Source organism: Hyperolius riggenbachi, chromosome 6 (genome assembly GCF_040937935.1).
Source record: "Hyperolius riggenbachi isolate aHypRig1 chromosome 6, aHypRig1.pri, whole genome shotgun sequence".
Taxonomy (NCBI): Eukaryota; Metazoa; Chordata; class Amphibia; order Anura; family Hyperoliidae; genus Hyperolius; species Hyperolius riggenbachi.
In genome coordinates, this window is record NC_090651.1 from 181,749,802 (window position 1) to 181,770,862 (window position 21,061).

A 21,061-nucleotide genomic window follows, 5' to 3' on the forward strand; every position below is an offset into this window, starting at 1 on the left:
AATATCTAATAGTGTTGTTTGTATGCTTCAGAACCTATGGAGAAGCATGTGGTCAGTTTCATTAAGTGATAGATATATAAGGCTATGTTTGCTGGTCCTATGCCAAGCAGGAAGTGATCACAACAAATCAGACTCTTACAAATCTATCACCTGTCCTTGTCCGTCCTAACAGATTATAGCCCCTATTCAATTCACCTGTTCTGCTAACGTTTATCCTAAGTGATATTTTCACACCTTATGAATCAAATGGCCTTTAAGCCACCAGCAAGCAAATAAATATTTAGAATAATGTTGACAGTACTTTTTCACCTACTTTTTGGTAATAACTCAACTGCAGAGTGCTAAAAAGTTATTTTAAGTGGAAGATTAAAAATTATATCCTAGGAGAAAAGTTAGGAAAAAAAAGGAATTGAATAAGCGCCTTTATGCTTTTCCAAGAGTCTCTTTGCCACTGACCAAGCTCTAATTCCTAGTACTACTACTACTACTACTACTACTACTACTACTACTACTACTACTACTACTACTACTACTAATAATAATAATAATAAATATAAACAAGGGGAAATGATGTACACATGAAAAGTAAGTTGTGCTTTATTATTAGATTATTTTGATTTATAAATTATGATACAAAAGCCTATTATATCACCTTTAGTAAAAACTGTGTATCTAAAACGTTATTGTTTTATTTTAAATAAAACAAAAAAATTAACTCAAGAAAATGTGATGTCCTTGAAGAACCCAAGACCGTATTCCACTCCAGAGATATCTTGATAAGGTTGCATCTTGATTATGGTATGTACTAGTTAAACTGGTACACGATTCTCCTTTCCCCATTTCTTCATAGTTCTAATGATATATTCTACCTGAGTACTGCCTGTACTCCTCAGCAAGTGAAGTACTTCCCTCAATGTTTCTCTAGAAAAAAAACAAAAAAACAAAAAAAGATCAATCAAGTACATACCGTATTTTTCGGACTATAAGACGCACTTTTTTCATAAAAAAAGAGGGGGAAAATGTTGGTGCGTCTTATAGTCCGAATGTAGCAAATGACTCTCCTAAATCCCCGGCAGTCTAGTTGTCCCGGGGCTCCCTCCTTCCCTCCTGCCTTGAATAATTATGCCCCCGATCCTTACTACTGGCCACAATGTCCCCTGGCTAAGTTTTGCACTCCCCCACCTCTTAACAACATGGTGCAGCCTGCACATGATTAGCGCTACTCACAATTCCGGAGCGGCTATGTTGCTCTAAATACATTGGCAGAGTCCTTATGATCGGCAGAGTTATGCTGCAGCCCCCACAGATTAGCGTCACCCCACGGTCTGTCCCCGCAGAAGATAAGCATTGCCTCGCAGTCTGTCCCCGCAGAAGATCATCGTTACCTCGCAGCCTGTCCCCGCAGAAGATCAGCGTCACTCTGCAGTCTGTCCTGGATGCAGCGGCTCTATAAACAGCGCGGGTGTTCTTCTGTACTGTGTAGCTTGATGACCGGGAGCGGTGGCTTTGATCTTTATACACACGCGGCGCTCTTTCCATATGGTAGCTTGATGACGTCATCAAGCTACCATACGGAAAGAGCGCCGCGTGTGTATAAAGATCAAAGCCACCGCTCCCGGTCATCAAGCTACACAGTACAGAAGAACACCCGCGCTGTTTATAGAGCCGCTGCATCCAGGACAGACTGCAGAGTGACGCTGATCTTCTGCGGGGACAGGCTGCGAGGTGACGATGATCTTCTGCGGGGACAGACTGCGAGGCAATGCTTATCTTCTGCGGGGACAGACCGTGGGGTGACGCTAATCTGTGGGGGCTGCAGCATAACTCTGCCGATCATAAGGACTCTGCCAATGTATTTAGAGCAACATAGCCGCTCCGGAATTGTGAGTAGCGCTAATCATGTGCAGGCTGCACCATGTTGTTAAGAGGTGGGGGAGTGCAAAACTTAGCCAGGGGACATTGTGGCCAGTAGTAAGGATCGGGGGCATAATTATTCAAGGCAGACTTCTGCGGGGACAGACTGCAGGGTGACGCTGAGGGTGAGTAGTGCAGGAGGGTGAGTAGTGCTAATCGTCTCTGCTGCACCATGCATTCTATAGAAAGAGAGAAGGAGGAGAGCCGAGCTGTGAACTTCATAGGCTATGCTGTCCTTGTAGTGCTCTCTTGCCAAAAATAACAGCATTGGCAAAAAATATCTTGAGGTGAAGATTCAGAGAACTAGAGATTTCCTTTTCTCGCACATTTTATTTGGTTAAAAAATATTTTCCTTTGAAATAAATTGTTAAAAGTTAAAGATTTTTCATCAACTTTCTTGCTTATTCTTGTATTTATCTTCTTGGATGGTTTATTAAAGCTGTTAGATTTGTTTGGCCTTTGTGCTGGTGTACTCCCTCAATTGACTCTGAATGAAGCCGTGGATCTTCAGTCAGGTTCAGCCCAATCAAGCTTCACAGCTGCCATGAAGCCAAGTATGCCTTCTTCTACTCAAACATGGGTGCTAGGGATATTGCGTTATCTCCCTGCTTAATCACTACCCCAAGGATCTTACAATCTAATCCCTGCCTCAGGCCACTGCAATCAGGAGCTTGGGGGAGAAGATCCACAAGACGCCCCTGCACCATGGATGCACCTGGTTTAATATGATTTTTTTCCCTGACTTTGGGCCTCTAAATCTAGGTGCGTCTTATGGTCCGGAGCGTCTTATAGTCCGAAAAATACGGTAGTTGCTATACATAGCATAAGGGTTTTTTTTCCCATTAAAGGAAACATCAGGGAATATTTAATCTATGGCCTAGATGTCCCCCAAGCCTAGCAAAACGTGTCCAAACCCCCCCCCCCCGCCAGTGTTGTAAATGTAGTTACTGTCCCTGACTGTGCCCCCTGTCAGCACTCCTCAGCCAGGGCTGTACAGTGCTGCCCATAATTACTCATACCCCTGGCAAATTTTGACTTTAAGTTACTTTGATTCAACCAGCAAGTAGTTTTTGTTTACGGGAAATGACATAGATGTCTCCCAAAACATAATAAGACGATGTACAAAAGACATTATTGTGGAAAAAAAAATATCTTTTATTTACATTTGAGCAAAAAGTGTCCCAGTCAAAAAATTATTCATACCCTTCTTAATAATCGATAGAAAAGCCTATTACAGCATTCAAATGCTTCCTATAATTGCAGACCAGCTTTTTGCATGTCTCCACAGTTATTTTTGCCCATTCACCTTTAGCAATGAGCTCCAAATTTTTCAGGTTGGAGGGTCTTCTTGCCATCACCCTGATCCTGAGCTCCCCCCACAGATTCTCGATTGGACTCAAGTAAGGACTCTGGCTGGGCCACTCCAAAATGTTAATATTGTTGTCTGCTAACCATTTCTTCACCACTTTTGCTGTGTGTTTTGGGTCATTGTCATGCTGAAATGTCTACTGGTGCCCAGTTTCTCTGCAGGCTGCCTGATGTTGCCGTTGAGAATCCTCATGTATTGCTATTTTTTTATGGTGCTGTTTACTGTGATTAGAGATGGTCCTAACGGTTTGCCCAGCGTTCCAGTCAGCTATCCGCGCCCATCGCAGGTAACGAACACATAGTGCGTTCGACCCGCCCCTATACCTCGTCATTGGGCTAAACTTTGACTCTCTGCATCACAGTCAGGCTGCACTCCCTTCTGGACCCCCGTCCCTCCTTTAAAAACGCAGCAGCGTCGGCCACTTTTTCAGTCTGCTGCTGCTGTTTTAGTGAGAGCAGGGAGAGACATTACTCGAGATAGGGAAAGCGTTAGTTTGGCTGTTAGCTTGCTCCTCGCTGAAATTTGTTGCTGAAAGCACCCCAAAAAAGCTCTTTTGAGAGCTAATATTCTTCTGATGTGTTTTGTGTGTGTGTGTGTGTGTGTGTGCGTGTGTGTGTGTGACACTGACACACATACAGTAGATACAGCCCTGTCGCAGCTGGGCCTTGCTGTACTGTGCCAGGCCCAGCACACTGTATTATGCCCGTGCATATCTTCCCACTGTATTTGTGTGATTTAACTTACTAAAGCATAGCTCTATTTGTGGGTGACACTGCATTGATACAGCCCACAGACAACTGTCTGTGGGCTGTACCTATGCAGTGTCACCCACAAAGAGAGCTATGCTTTAGTAAGTTAAATCACACAAATACAGTGGGAAGATATGCACTGGTATAATACAGTGTGCTGGCAGACACAGTAGTGGGACTACAAATACCATTTGTAGGCCCACCACTGTGTGACTACCATTGTGTCTGCCAGCACACTGTACTATACCAGTGAATATCTTCCCACTGTATTTGTGTGATTTACTTACTAAAGCATAGCTCTCTTTGTGGGTGACACTACATAGATACAGCCTGCAGATAGTTGCTGCCTGCTGGCATTTGTAGTCCAACCACTTAGTCTGCCAGCACACTGTATTATACCAGTGCATATAGTGCGCTGACACTGCAGAGGTCCTCCACAAGCGTGTCAAGATACTAGAATCCAGCTTTTGGTGTAAGCACCAGTAGAGGGAAATTCCTGTCGGCAGATGGCGCTGGGGAGTGCAGAGGAACCAATCCTCTGTACCTCCACAAATGCCAGACAGGAATTGTACGAAGCGCAGAACGCAATCGCAAGAGAAGCGATTGCGAATGAGAACGAGCAAAGGGACAGGTTGTATGTGTGTGAGCCAATCTAGTCGCCACCCCGCGACCGCGCACACACAACAGCAGGTGCGAAACAGAAACGCAACCGCCAAGAACGGCGATTGCCAGAAGTGACACAAGGCAGATCAGAACAGAATACGAGGATAGCAAAGGCACAGCAAATCATACAATGAGAAGATACGGAAAATAATAAACGCTAGCTAACCGCGAACACCGCACTCATTCGCAACAGTGCACGCGGTTATGCGCGGTCTCCACGTGATAAGCACAATAGAGACAAGCACGCCTAACTAACCATCAACAGACAAACACGAAACAAAGAACGTGAACGCTTGCTTAACGGTTACCTCATCGAGCCTACAGCAAGCGCCCGTATCAGACAAGACAGACAAACGAGAAACAGGAACTAGGCAGAAAGGATCCACCGCTCTTCCGCCAGAGCAAGTGTGATCCAAGCAGGAACACAGATCAGAAAGATCCACAGCCGCTAACCCTAGCGGCTAGTGCGATCTAAACAAGACAGATCAGATGAGGTAGCTGGTAGCAACCGCTGCTCCAGCTTACACTCCAGGAACTAGATCAGAAGGATTCACAGCCGCTACCGCTAGAGGCTAGTGTGATCCAAACAAGACAGAGCGATTCGCTATCAACCGCCGCTGGTGACAGCGCAATCGCGACAGACAAGACAGGACAGAATAGGGAGTACAAATTATACACAAACTGACTGCACTAACTAGGAATGCAAGGAGCACTTCCCAAAAATTAACTATACTAAGATAGCAGTGGCTGACACTCCAGGTGAGTCCAGCAGGAACAAACCTCTATGAGCAGCGAAGCATTGTGGGACACACATACTACTTATAGTACACGCCTCCAATGAATGTGGCCAGGCAATTTGCATGACAACGTATGCAAATTCCTCAGCAAGCACAAGCTGCAAGACTGACAGAAGGTCTTCTTTCCAGAGTCCTGCAGCATGCAGACCTGAATAATGATCAAAAGGCTGCCTGCCTGCGCAGGCAGCTGAGCGGATCGTTACAATAACACAAAGACAATACAGTTCTCTAGTCTTGGGTGTGAGGGCCTTGATCTCAACACCCTGGAACTATGCTAGAGAATACACAGAAGATAAACAATATTCCAAGTCTGGAGTGTGAGGGCCTTGATCTCAACACCCTGGAACTGGTCTAATAAATAATAATAACAGTACAAGGTAATCTGGCTCAGTGTGAATTCCCAGGTCCGTCCTGGTTCAAACACACTGTAAGGATCTGACTATGGTCTGAATGCTTCCACAAAGTGTTTGCAATGGCAGACAACCAGCAACCGACAAGCAAGCAGAATATATAGTAGCTGAACTCTGTTGCCCCGCCCGAGCCACTCAGCCAATCATGAGTCCAGCAGGAATCAGCTGATCGTCCTGATCAGCTGACACTTCCCCTGCTGGTGTAAAGGTCCTGACTTCTGGCCCGCGCGTGCGTAGCTCTTCATCCATCTATGTGGACTAACAGACCCAGCCACTCCAAAGGCACGCTGCTGCGTACAAACCGCCACCTTGGACGCGGAAACAGCCGCTTTGCTGTTAGAACATGCGGCGGCTTTTCCGCGTTCTGCCACACTACCAGACGCGTGCCTACGCGTGCAAACCGCCGCGTTGGACGCGGAATCAGCCGCCTTGCTTTCAGCACATGCGGCGGCTTTTCCGCGTTTTCTCACACCCATTAACTGAGAAAAGTCAAGAGTGCAGCTGCCAAGATTCCACTTGCCACCAGTTTGGCCATATTTCAGAGCTGCAAACATCACTGGAGTGCCCAAAAGCACAAGGTGTGCAATACTCAGAGACATGGCCAAGGTAAGAAAGGCTGAAAGACGACCACCACTGAACAAGACACACAAGCTGAAACGTCAATTCTGGGCCAAGAAATATCTCAAGACTGATTTTTCTAAGGTTTAATGGACTGATGAAATGAGAGTGAGTCTTGATGGGCCAGATGGATGGGCCCGTGGCTGGATTGGTAAAGGGCAGAGAGCTCCAGTTCGACTCAGACGCCAGCAAGGTGGAGGTGGAGTACTGGTTTGGGCTGGTATCATCAAAGATGAGCTTGTGGGGCCTTTTCGGGTTGAGGATGGAGTCAAGCTCAACTCCCAGTCCTACTGCCAGTTTCTGAAAGACACCTTCTTCAAGCAGTGGTACAGGAAGAAGTCTGCATCCTTCAAGAAAAGCATGATTTTCATGCAGGACAATGCTCCATCACACGCGTACAAGTACTCCACAGCGTGGCTGGCAAGAAAGGGTATAAAAGAAGAAAAACTAATGACATGGCCTCCTTGTTCACCAGATCTGAACCCCATTGAGAACCTGTGGTCCATCATAAAATGTGAGATTTACAAGGAGGGAAAACAGTACACCTCTCTGAACAGTGTCTGGGAGGCTGTGGTTGCTGCTGCACGCAATGTTGATGGTGAACAGATCAAAACACTGACAGAATCCATGGATGGCAGGCTTTTGAGTGTCCTTGCAAAGAAAGGTGGCTATATTGGTCACTGATTTGTTTTTGTGTTGTTTTTGAATGTCAGAAATGTATATTTGTGAATGTTGAGATGTTATATTGGTTTCACTGGTAAAAATAAATAATTGAAATGGGTATATATTTGTTTTTTGTTAAGTTGCCTAATAATTATGCACAGCACACACAGATATCCCCCTAAAATAGCTAAAAACTAAAAACAAACTAAAAACTACTTTCAAAAATATTCAGCTTTGATATGAATGATTTTTTTGGGTTCATTGAGAACATTGCCTAATAATTCTGCACTCCCTGTATTAGAGCAGTGCATATCTTTCCACTGTATTTGTGTGATATAACTTACTATACCATAGCTCTCTTTGTGGGTGACACACTGTATAAAGCCCACAGAGAGACAGGGACAGTTAGCTAGGCTGTTCTTTATTGCTGAAAGCACCTCAAAGCAAAAGCCCTTTTTAGGGCTCATATTGTTCTATTGTGTGTGTGTGTGACACTGCATACTGGCCAGAGTCATTGCTGGGCCTTGCAGTTCAACTATCCTCTTCTATCTATTACAAAATGGAAAAAATTACAGGCAGAAGCAGGCCACCCCACAGGTCTGCTCGAGGTCCTGCTGGCGTGATTTCGTGCGGCCCTCGACCAAAGTACAGTGTTCATAAAGCACGTAACCTCAACCCCCAAGATTAAGAGGACATAGTGGATTTTATAATACAGAACCCCTCATCTTCCTCAGCTTCCACAAGGAACCGTGACATATCTTCCTCCTCCTGCTCTGATTCGGGCACACCACAACTACTTAACACTCAGCTGGCAGCCCCCACCGCTACTACTGGCACCACAGCTGCTCCATTTCAGAGTTTTCAGGAGTTATTCACACAGGTTTGTGGTGAATGTACTGATGCAGGAGCATTATTGGTAGAAGATGAAGGCGCTAAGGATGTTACACCACCTCATATGTCTGAGTTAGGCATCACTATGGAAGTAAGGTGTGAGGATGATGATGAAGTACCTGTTGTTGGTGCAGTTTTGGAGGTGTCTGATACAAGCGAAGATGTGGATGATGATGATGATCATGGCATGGATGTCACGTGGGATCCCAGAAGACAACATGAACAAGGGGACAGTTCAGAGGGGACGTCAGAGAGGAGGAGACTAGTTGCTGTAAGAAGCAGGGGGAGCTCATCGGAAACAGCTCATGGCAGTGTCCGGCGGCATGTTTCACCACCTAGGGACAGCCATCCAACACGCCCTTCAACATCAACTGCTCCTACCACCACAATGCTGTCAACCCACAGCTCACCAGTGTGGAATTTTATTTTGTCTATTTGCCTCAGATTACAGCGATACATCTATACTATCTGCCACAAAAAATTGAGTCATGGAAAAAGCGACACCCACCTAGGGACATCAGCCTTGCAAAGGCACTTAATCAATAAGCACAAACATCAATGGGAAGAGCACATGAGGAAAAGAAGCACGCAAATGCAAAGCCACCCTCTGCCTTCTCTTCCTCCTCCAGGTGCAGCATATTTAGCCTCTTTATCCTCCGCTGCCCTTGCACCTTCACAGCCACCCTCCTCCACTCCGCCTCTCACCTTGAGCAGTTCCTGCTTCTCTGCCCACAGCAGCCAGGTGTCCGTTAAGGAAATATATGAGTGGAAGAAGCCACTGTCTGTCAGACACCCCCTTGCCTGGCGTCTGACAGCTAGCTTGTCGGAACTGTTAGCCCGCCAGCAGTTACCATACAAGCGGGTGGACTCTAAGGCCTTCCGAAAATTTGTGCGATTGGGACACCGCAGTGGAAGATACCAGGCTGCAATTATTTTTCAAAAGAGGCGATACCCAAACTGTACCAAGAGGCAAGTGGTGTCATCTCTGGCACACAGCGTTGGGTCAAGGGTCCATCTGACCACGGATGCCTGGTCTGTAAATCACGGTCAGGGCAGGTATATTACTTACACGGCACATTGGGTAAACTTGGTGACCGCTGGCAAGCATGGAATACGTGGCTGTGCAGCCGACTTGGTGGTGACTAGAGATGGCCCGAACGGTTCCAACTTTGGGTGGTTCGTGAACTTTTCCGGAAGTTCGATTCGCCCCCACAGTGCACCATTAGGGTCAACCTTGACCCTCTACATCCCAGTCAGCAGGCCCGTTGTAGCCAATCAGGCTACACTATCTCCTGTAGCCCCCCCCCCCCTTATATAAGGCAGGCAGCCATTATAGTCGTTCGTGTCCCTGTAGTAATTAGTGAAGGGAAAGCTGCTGGCAGACTTTCATAGGGAAAGAATAGTTAGGCTCTTGTAAGCTTGTTAGCTTGCTCCTGGCTGATTGTTATTCCTAAAATAGCACCCCACAACAGCTCTTTTGAGAGCTAATCTTGTTCTTGTACTTTTTTTTTACCTTCCTACCTTTCCTTCCTCCTTTCTCCCTCCCTCCTCCGTTCCTCCCTCCCTCTCTCCTCTCCTCTCCTCTCTCTCTCTCTCTCTCTCTCTGATTTTGTCTTCCAGGGATTTGTAGGCTGTCAAAAGCAAGCTCACATACATTGCCCAGGAATCGAACCCAGGTCAACTGCTTGGAAGGCAGCTATGTTCACCACTATACCACCATTGGCCGGGAATCTAACCCAGGTCAGCTAATATTACAGGCTGAAGCCAGCCATTTCACTCATCTCTTCAACTACAAGAAAGGCCCAGTAGTCTTAGCTACAAAAATATCTATGTTACGGCAGTGCCCTTATTACACTTTCTCTTACAAAGCTATGGAAATCATTTTGCCCATGCGATAAAGTGAGGTGCAAAAATGAAATAATGCCTAGCAGGGGATGGTTTCAATCCATCAACCTCTGGGTTATGGGCCAAGCACACTTCCGCTGCGCCACTCTGTAGTCTGCTTATATTTGTATACAATCTTCAAGTTTAAGAAGGGTACATTAGTTGAAATAGTTACACTACAATCTATGTTACAGCAAGGCCCTAATGACACTTTCTCTTAAGGGGATATGGCCGCCGATTGGCCCATGTGGTAAAACAAGGTGTAAAAAACAAAATACACCTAGCAGAGGATGATTTCAATCCATCAAGCTCTGGGTTATGGACCCAGCACACTTACGCTGCACCATTCTGCTGCCACACAGTGAATGCTTCGTTGTAGGAAAAAGTGGTGTTAAACTTCTTGGACCAGACTTACTTCCTCCCTCCAAAAGACACACATACATCCCCATAAAATCATTTAGCAGCAACTACATACACAGTCTCTGTGGCGCAATCAGTTAGCACATTCAGCTGTTAACCGAAAGGTTGGTGGTTCAAGCCCACCCAGGGACGGCCTTGCCTTTTGTGTTCAATAGTTGTCCGAAGAGAACCCCAGATAGCAATTTAGCAGGAACTACATACACAGTCTCTGTGGCACAATTGGTTAGTGCATTTGGCTGTTAACCGAAAGGTTGGTGGTTCAAGCCCACCCAGGGATGGCCTTGACTTTTGTGTTCAACAGTTGTCTGAAGAGAACCCCAGATAGCCAATTAGCAGCAACTACATACACAGTCTCTGTGGCACAATTGGTTATTGCATTTGGCTGTTAACCGAAAGGTTGGTGGTTCAAGCCCACCCAGGGACGGCCTTGCCTTTTGTGTTCAACAGTTGTCCGAAGAGAACCCCAGATAGCCATTTAGCAGCAACTACATACATCGGTACAAAAGTCGGTACACAGATAAATATACAATAAGATGTTACTTCACTATATTACGATAATATATAATATAACTACAAAATACAAGACTAACTAGAGTACATATATATTGTGCGTCTACACAATATTTTAATGTAGCTCTCGAATCTCACTAGCTAGGCCAAGAACCAGCGAACTGATTAGTATCAAGGCCAATGAGCAAGCCCAGCCCCCAGAAATGACAGCACCTCTGGCAAAAAGTTGTCAGCTGATGACATCACCGCTGACACCCCATCAGACACGCCTCCTCAGCCTATAAAGATAGCTCTGAGCTGCGCGCGTCCTGCCAGAACCAACATGCTGACCCACATATATAGGGGAGCAGGGGATGCCATCTGTAAGAATTCTCGGGTCTGCCTGTCATTGCAGCGATAAGCTAGCAATGACTTTCATCCCTTTTGCATATGCATGTGTCAGGGCTCTCTGCGGCTGCAGACATCAGCTAGCAGCAGGGCTGATCCTATTTGCATATGCATGGGAGTGTTCCATCTCCTGCAGGGTAACTGCTCAATTAGTGGAAGCATTTAGCATCCTAAGTTCCCAGCAGGCTTTGCTGGTGCATTGCATTGTCTAAGCCTAGCTCAGTGCAGTTAGACTTCAGCTTTCCCTGATCGCTGATTCATGTATCTAGTGTCATGTCATGAGTTCCTGTATCCTTGTTCCTGTTCTGAGTGTTCGGATTCCAAGCCTATGTTCCTGTTGATGTCCTGAGCTCCCGGAGTTCATACCTGTATGTCTGCTCCTGCTCTAAGTATCTGGCCTTCAATTTCTGCATACCTGTTCATGTCTTGTGTACCTGGATTCCTTGCCTGAATGCGTGTTCCTGGTTAACCTGTATACCTGCTCCTGGATTATCTGCATGCTTGTTCCTGGTGCAACCTGCATATCTGTTCCTGGACTTGTATCCGTTTGCCAGTCTCTGGGTAATATTCCTGCAAATTGTTCTTGAACTTGTGTTGCAAACCTGTTCCTGCATTATGTCCTGGAAACTCTGCTTTGAACATTGCATGTACCTTTCACTGTAAATTAACATCACTTTCATCAAATCCTGGATGTCTGCATATATTTGGGAGTTACCAACTGCACAGAGCACGGCAGAGCCTGACAGAATGCACCAGCCAACCATATTGACTCCGAGCGGATCCCAGGATGACAAAAGGTATGATTTTTGGCCTCAGAAAAAATTAGTGGACTAGATCCTGTGATATTTCCAGAGTTTTGTGTGGAACTACACTGTGAGAAAACGCGGAAAAGCCGCCGCGAGTACTCAGAGTAAGGCGGCTGATTCCGCGTTCAACATGGCAGCTTGCGCGCATGGGCTTAACACTAGCAGTATGGCTGAACACGGGGAAACCGCCGCATGCTCTGACAGCGGTGCGGCTGGCCCCGCGTTCAAACCAGCAGATGCATTACAACACATGTCTGGTGTGGCTGGGACTGATAGTCCACACAGGTTCAGAAGGACGCGCGCGCGGAGAGGCAGAGCCTTTATGACAGTCAAAAGGGTGTCAGCTGATCCAGCCGATCAGCTGACAATTCTATCAGGTTTCATTGGTCCAGCACTTAGGGGAGGCGCTGGAGAGCGCTTGTGTATATATACTGGGTGCTGGTCATTTCTCTGGTGTCTGGCGTTGCGATCACTACGTGGTAGCACTCAGACCTTGTCAGTATCTGTGATATTATCTGTGTTATTATCTAGACCAGTTCCTGGGTGTTGATGATCAAGGACCTCACACCTCAGTCTAGGGAGATCTGTGATATTATCTGTGTTATTATCAAGACTAGTTCCTGGGTGTTGATGATCAAGGAGCTCACACCCAAGACTAGGCATTGTTGATTATTTGTTATGACCTTCTGCTTTCCTGACTACTCTTCTGATCCCTGATTTTGTACTTCACTATATCTGATACTCTGTTGCCGAACCTTGCTTGTCTTAGGATTCCGCATCAGTCTTTTCCTCTGTATCTGATCTGTCTGTCTGTTGCCGACCCGGCTTGTCCGACCTCGAGAACTGTCTCCTCTGTTTGGAGATAGTTCACAGATCTGTCAGTGACACTCCACCATTGGTGTCACTCACACTCTGGTCCTTCCCACTCTCAGCCTCCCTCCTCCCCTTGGGGAGCTTCAGGCCTTTGGAAGAAGCCTGTTCTTTGGGCAGTATCTCATACTGCATAGTACCCCCTTTAAGGGGGCCTTCCTCAAAGTATTACTGTTGCACCAAACACTCATATTACTCAGGTGTCCAGAGGTTAGAGATATATCTGATTATCGGTGATATTGCAGATCATCGATAATCGGGTATATATCTGTATTCTCGGTGATACTGCAGATCACCGGTAATCATACCCTCCGAGTCAGTACGACTCAAATACACACAACTGAAGTATAGTCAGTATAGATTCAAATACACACAACTGAAGAAGTTCAAGCCTTTTATTGTTTTAATATTGATGACTTTAGCATACAAGCTCATGAAAACCCAAAATTCCTATCTCAAAAAATTAGCATATTTCATCCGACCAATAAAAGAAAAGTGTTTTTAAAACAGAAAAAGTCAACCTTCAAATAATTATGTTCAGTTATGCACTCAATACTTGGTCGGGAATCCTTTTGAAGAAATGACTCCTTCAATGCGGCGTGGCATGGAGGCAATAGTGATGCTCGGATACCCCTTTTTATAATTCGAGTTTGGTCGAATTCGAATAGTAAATTATTCGAATTCGGTCGAATATTCGAGTCGAATATTTTTTACTATTCGATTCGACCTCGGACTTCGACCTCACTATTCGAGTCGGTATTCGAGCTCATTATTCGAGCTGACTATTCGAATTGGCCTTAAATAGCTTCCAACACTTGTTTTGAGGGTGAATGATGCAAGAAACATCTTTTTTTCCAAGTAACAACAGCAAGTGATTATGTGGGGATGTTCCTTTAAAAAAAAAAAAAAGGTGGAAAGAGAAGTTGTGTCCAAAATGTTGTTCAGTACTGTATATACTTCTTCTTCTTCTTTATCTTCTATATCTTCTTCTTCTTCTTCTATATCTTCTTCTTCTATATCTTCTTCTATATCTTCTTCTTCTTCTTCTATATCGTCTTCTTCTTCTTCTTCTTCTTCATCTTCTTCATCATCATCTTCTTCTTCATCTTCTTCTTCTTCATCAGCTTCTTCTTCTTCATCTTCTTCATCTTCTTCTTCTTCATCTTCTTCTTCTTTATCTTCTGCTTCTTCTTCATCATCTTCTTCTTCTTCATCTTCTTCATCTTCTTCTTCTTCATCTTCTTCATCTTCTTCTTCTTCATCATCATCTTCTTCATCTTCTTCTTCTTCATCTTCTTCTTCTTCATCTTCTTCATCTTCTTCATCTTCTTCATCTTCTTCTTCTTCATCTTCTTCTCCTTCTTCTTCTTCTTCTCCTTCTTCTTCTTCTTCTCCTTCTTCTTCTTCTTCTTCTTCTTCTTCTTCTTCTCCTTCTTTTTCTATATCGTCTTCTTCTTCTTCACTTATTTCTCTTTTATATATTATTTTTTTTTAAATGCAGCTATTTTTGAGCGTAATAAATAGCTGGTTGCGCACGCATGTTGGAAGCTCCCTGGCAGTGGAAACACACAGACAGCAGGAGGTAAATTCAGCAGCAGGAGGAGGAGGATGAGTGTGTGGCAGCAGGCCGTCAATGAGGCAGGCAGCGTGACATAATAGCCCTGGTACCTAGCGGTGATACCAGGGCTGTAAATAAACACAGCAGGAGGTCCCAGACAGCGGTCGTGCAGCCCACATCGTGTCCAATACACAACTGGGACAACACAGTTTTCAACCCGGGCACCTCAGAAAAATTAAACCTTTTTTTTTTTTTTTTTAATGGTTTATTTGTTTTGTTTTTACAACAAATTACACAGACAGATATAGCTATTGTTTGACGTAATAGCTGGTGGCAGAGTGGCAGCAGAAGGTAATTCTGTGTACCCTGGCAGTGGGAAACACAGACAGACAGCAGCAGCAGCAGGAGGAATGGAGGAGTATTGTGAGCAACTATTGTTTGACGTAATAGCTGGTGGCAGAGTGGCAGCAGAAGGAAATTCTGTGAACCCTGGCAGTGGGAAACACAGACAGACAGCAGCAGCAGCAGGAGGAATGGAGGAGTAGTGTGAGTGTGGCAGCAGGTAGGTAGGCAGCGTGACATAATAGCCCTGGTACCTAGCGGTGATACCAGGGCTGTAAATAAACACAGCAGGAGGTCCCAGACAGCGGTCGTGCAGCCCACATCGTGTCCAATACACAACTGGGACAACACAGTTTTCAACCCGGGCACCTCAGAAAAATTAAACCTTTTTTTTTTTTTTTTTAATGGTTTATTTGTTTTGTTTTTACAACAAATTACACCGACAGATATAGCTATTGTTTGACGTAATAGCTGGTGGCAGAGTGGCAGCAGAAGGTAATTCTGTGTACCCTGGCAGTGGGAAACACAGACAGACAGCAGCAGCAGCAGGAGGAATGGAGGAGTAATGTGAGCAACTATTGTTTGACGTAATAGCTGGTGGCAGAGTGGCAGCAGAAGGAAATTCTGTGTACCCTGGCAGTGGGAAACACAGACAGACAGCAGCAGCAGCAGGAGGAATGAAGGAGTAGTGTGAGTGTGGCAGCAGGTAGGTAGGCAGCGTGACATAATAGCCCTGGTACCTAGCGGTGATACCAGGGCTGTAAATAAACACAGCAGGAGGTCCCAGACAGCGGTCGTGCAGCCCACATCGTGTCCAATACACAACTGGGACAACACAGTTTTCAACCCGAGCACCTCAGAAAAATTAAACCTTTTTTTTTTTTTAATGGTTTATTTGTTTTGTTTTTACAACAAATTACACAGACAGATATAGCTATTGTTTGACGTAATAGCTGGTGGCAGAGTGGCAGCAGAAGGTAATTCTGTGTACCCTGGCAGTGGGAAACACAGACAGACAGCAGAAGGGCAGTACACAGCAGCCCACTGTAGGTGTAAAATGTGTGGCTGCAGGCGACGTAATAGTCAAAGTGAACCAGGCTGGCTTAGTGAGCAGGAGCCAGGAGGTGGTAAAGGGTGGTAAGGCACATTAACGATGGTTCTTCAGTTCATGTCCCCCTCTCGCCGACAACAGGGGCCAGGAACTCGCCTTCCACCCACGCCTGGTTCATCTTGAGAAACGTCAGTCTGTCCACAGACTTGTGAGACAGACGTGAGCGTTTCTCGGTGACCACGCCACCAGCTGCACTGAAGCAGCGCTCGGACAGCACGCTGGAAGGGGGACAGGACAGCACTTCCAGGGCGTACTGCGCTAGCTCGCTCCAGATCTCCAGGCGCTTGACCCAATACTCCATGGGATCAACAGGGGCATCGCTGTCAAGCCCGCTGTAGGACCCCATGTAGTCAGCCACCATTCGGGTCAGGCGCTGGCTGTGACCGGAGGAGGATGCTGCTGCATGCACCTCCTCTCTAGTCACTGCTGCCGGAGCCTCTACAGTCCTGTAGAGCTCGTTGCTGAGAGACAGCAGGTCTGTGGGGCGCTTGCTGCTGGATGCAGGCACCTGCTGCTGCCTCTGTGCTGGCTGGACAGTGGGGGTGGAAGGCTGGGGGAAGGCTTCCTCCAAGCGCTCAACAAGGGCCTGCTGCAAGCTCCTTATTTGTTGCGCTGGGTCTCCTCCTGCAGGCGGCAGGAACTGGCTCAACTTCCCCTTGAGGCGTGGGTCCAACATCATGCTGATCCAGATGTCCTCCCTCTGCTTCATCTGGATCACCCTGGGGTCCTTGCGCAGGCACGTCAGCATGTGCGCTGCCATTGGGAAGAGGCGGGCCACGTGTGCTGGCACATCGACGGCAGTGCTGTCCTCATCCTCCTCCTCTGCCGCCTCATCCTCTCTCCACCCCCGCACCAACTCAGCTGCGCTGTGCTGATCCCCCTCATCAGCAGCAAGGTCAGGGACCTCCACCAAGTCCTCCTCCTCCTCCCCCTCAGAGGTGGACTGTGCAGCTGCATGACGCTCCTGCTGGTCCAAGGCTGCCGCTCCCTGTTCCAGCAAAGCATCGAGGGCCCTGTTCAGCAGACAAACCAGGGGCACCCACTCGCAGACCATAGCATGGTCTCTGCTCACCATGTTACTGGCCTGCAGAAAGGGAGCCAGCACTAAGCACACCTGCTGCATGTGCCTCCAGTCATCATCGGGGACGATAGACGGGGATGTTGCTGGTCCTGTCCCTTCTCTGAGCGGCGGAAACAGTGGCCTGGGCAAGATACTGGTTGACAGCGTGCTTCTGTTCAACCAGACGCTCCAACATCGCCAGGGTGGAGTTCCAGCGAGTCGGAACGTCAAGGATCAGCCGATGGCGTGGCAGCTCCAGCTCCTTTTGCACGTCTTCCAGGCTCGCACAGGCTGCAGCCGAGCGCCGGAAGTGGCGCACAACGTTCCTTGCCGTTTCCAGCAGTTCGCCCATCCCCTGGTAGGTGCGCAAGAACTTCTGCACTGTTCAGCACGTGGGCAAGACAGGGGATGTGGGTCAGGTTTCCCCTGTCAATTGCGGAAACCAGATTGGCCCCATTGTCGGCCACCACCTCTCCGACTCTGAGGCCTCTGGGGGTCAGCCAAATCCTCTCCTGCTCCTGGAGTTTGGCCAACACATGGGTTGCCATCAGTTTGGTCTTCCCAAGGCTGACCAAGTGCAGCAGCACTTGGCAGTGGCGGGCCTTCACGCTGCTGCTGAGGCGGGGGGTTTGGGCAGGTGTGCCGGAGGATGGCAGAGGATCGGAGGAACCTGCTGCAGTTCCCCTGACCCTGCGGGGTGGCACCACCCACTGTGTTGCTGCTGCTGCTGTGCCCGCTGCTGCTCTCCCATCCTCACCCTCTTCCACCAAGCTGACCCAGTGGACAGTGAAGGACAGGTAGCGGCCTGTCCCGAAGCGGCTGCTCCAGGAGTCCATGGTGACGTGGACCCTTTCACCAACCGCGTGCTCCAACCCTCGCTCCACATTGGCCACCACAAAGCGGTGCAGTGCAGGAATGGCCTTGCGGGCAAAGTAGTGTCTGCTGGGGAGCGGCCAGTCTGGGGCTGCACAAGCAAGCAGCGCATGCATGTCGCTCCCCTCCTGCACGAGTGTGTACGGCAGGAGTTGGGAGCACATGGCCCGTGCCAGCAAGCCGTTCAGCTGCCGCATGCGACGGCTGCTGGGAGGCAGAGCCCTAACCACCCCCTGAAAGGACTCGCTCAAAAGGCTCTGGCGTGGCTTTTTGCTGGCACGGTAATCAGCGGACACAGCAGAGGAGGCCACTGAGGACTGGCTGCCAGAAAAGGCCTCAGTGTCGGCGGCAGGAGTTGCAGAGGGGGGAGGAGCAGTGCGTTTCCGCACTCCTGCTGGTGCTGCTGGAGGAGCAGGAGGGCGGGTGGCTGCTGTTGCTGCTGCTGCTGCTGCTGAAGGCTGTGCAGTGATGGGTGTGGTGCCACTGCCAGCACCAGATGCCTTCAGCCTCTGGAACTCCTCATGCTGGTGGAAATGTTTCGCAGCAAGGTGGTTGATGAGAGAGCTGGTGCTGAACTTTAAGGGGTCTGCAACTCTGCTCAACTTCCGCTGACAGTGGTTGCAAGTGGCGTACTTGCTGTACACTGTGGGCATGGTGAAAAATCGCCAGATTGGTGACAAAAACAACCCCCTACGGCCTGGAGCCGCTGCTGCCTGTCTCCCTGTGGTGGTTGGGGCGGGGGCTTGGGTGCAGCTGGTGGTGGTACTGGCAGATGCTGCTGCTGCTGCTGAGCCTGAGACACCAGCAGGCTGTGGGACCTGCCTACTGCTGCCAATGCTTGCAATGATGCGCCTCCTTGCAAGGCCCACAAGCGCATCCTCCTCCTCCTCAGAGCTGCTGATGACGACATCCCCTGGAGCTGGTGGCACCCAGTCTTTGTCTGTCACCGTGTCATCATCATCCTCCCCCTCCTGAAACATGTCCTGCTGGGATGATGACCCCCCAAACTCCTCTCCTGATGCATGGATGGGCTGCTTGACTGTCGCCACAGTCTTGCTGTCCAATCCCTCCTCCCCCAAAGTGCCCATCAGCATCTCCTCCTCAAGATCGCCAACAACAGCAGACAATTTACTCATGATGCCTGGGGTCAAAAGACTGCTGAATGACAGGTCGGCGACTGACGGTGAACTGGCCTCCTCCCCAGGCCCTGCTGGGCGGCTGCTGCGAACAGGGGTGGTGGTGGTGGTGAGGGTGGAGGCCTCGGATGCAGAGCTGATGGCGGGCTGCTCATCCTCCGTCATCAGTTGCACCACAGTGTCTGCATCCTTTTCCTCAATGGGACGTTTCCGACCCGGCTAAAGGAAAATCGGAGCAGGTGCTACACGCTGCTGCTGCTGTGTCTCTGCAGCGTGAGTTGCAGATGCTTCTGCTGGGCGGCGCCCAAGGCGTCCACGGCCAGTGGCTATAGGAGGAATGTTAGCCACTGACGCTGCTGCTGCGGCTGCGGAACTGTGCATGGTGGCGCGGCCGCGGCTTGCCACAATGCTGCTCCCTCTCCTCCTGATTCCCTTGCTGCCCTTCCCCTTGCCCAAACCGCGCTGGCTGCCACTTCCAGACATCTTAGATGTTTTGGGCGTAAACACAAAAGTTTTTTAAAAGGGCGGGTGAAAAGTGGGGTACTTTAATGGAGTGGGTTGGTGGGTGAGGTGACACTAATCACTAAGTGATTAGATCGCTAACTGATTAGTACAGTACAAATACAAAATACAATAATCGGTAATCAGTAAGTGTGAACAGTGAACAGTGAGTGTGTCCCCTAGTACACTAACTAGAAATTACAATAATCAGTAGTAATCACAAGGAAATAGAGTGTGTGTACACTACAGACAGTGAGTGCACGCACGCGCACACACGCGCAGGAGCTAGCCTATGAACAGTGACTGAGTGAGTGTCCCTAGTACAGTAAGTAAGTAGTAACAGTCAGGAAGTACAACTAGAAATTACAATAATCAGTAGTAATCACAAGGAAATAGAGTGTGTGTACACTACAGACAGTGAGTGCACGCACACGCACACACGCGCAGGAGCTAGCCTATGAACAGTGACTGAGTGAGTGTCCCTAGTACAGTAAGTAAGTAGTAACAGTCAGGAAGTACAACTAGAAATTACAATAATCAGTAGTAATCACAAGGAAATAGAGTGTGTGTACACTACAGACAGTGAGTGCACGCACGCGCACACACGCGCAGGAGCTAGCCTATGAACAGTGACTGAGTAAGTGTCCCTACCCTAGTACAGTAAGTAAGTAGTAACAGTCAGGAAGTACAACTAGTAGAAATTACAATAATCAGATTCAGTAGTAATCACAAGGAAATAGAGTGTGTGTACACGACTACAGACAGTGCACGCGCACACACACGCAGGAGCTAGCCTATGAACAGTGACTGAGTGTCCCTCCCTAGTACAGTAAGTAGTAACAGTAAGTACAACTAGAAATTACAATAATTAATAAGTAATCAGAAGGAAATAGAGTGTGTGTACACTACAGTGCACGCACACACACACGGTCACACGCAGGAGCTATGAACAAACAGTGATAGTGAGTGTCCTAGTACAGTTATATAACTACAATACAAAATACAATCACTCAGTAGCTAGTAAAGGACAGCAGAAATACTGGTATAGATGAGAGATAAACTAACAGAGGACAGGAGAGAACAGCTGAGCTGCCCACACAGGCAGGCCCTGAGGCCTAAAGTTGTGTAAGCTTGCCTGCAGCAGCTGGCTCTCTAGTAGCACACAAGCTACTAACTAAAATACAATGTCTATCTAACTAACAACAATATAGGTGTATATAGGAGGTGTATGTGAGCAAAAACGCTAGGTGAATGACCACAATAAAGCTCTTGCTAAGCCAAAGCACAAAGGAGCAGATCTCTCTCTGTACAAAGTCAGGCAAGGACGGAAAAAACGAACGTGGCGGCCGCTATTTATAGGGTAGGGGCTGGCCAGGGTCCCCCTCAGTTATTGGCTGCCGTCAGAGGGCCTGGGAGCCGTCTGATTGGCTCTGAGGACATCAATCTGGGCTATGACGCTATTCGAGCTCGGTATTCGAGCTCGAATAGCGCTGTTAGCTCGAATAGCGCGAATAGTGAATGTGCTATTC

At 47.9% G+C, this 21,061-nt stretch overlaps 1 protein-coding gene across 2 annotated transcripts in view; it reads right to left on the reverse strand.

Moving 5' to 3' along the window:
• Positions 1 to 573: 573 nt before the first annotated feature.
• The window catches only part of IFT56 (intraflagellar transport 56), a 1,305,114-nt gene continuing 1,284,626 nt past the window's right edge, over positions 574 to 21,061 (reverse strand). For both annotated transcript variants that reach the window (XM_068242694.1, XM_068242695.1), the window contains one exon: positions 574 to 921. In XM_068242694.1, coding sequence (XP_068098795.1) covers positions 810 to 921 — 112 coding nt within the window. In that variant the 3' untranslated portion in view covers positions 574 to 809. The remainder of the gene's footprint in view (positions 922 to 21,061) is intronic.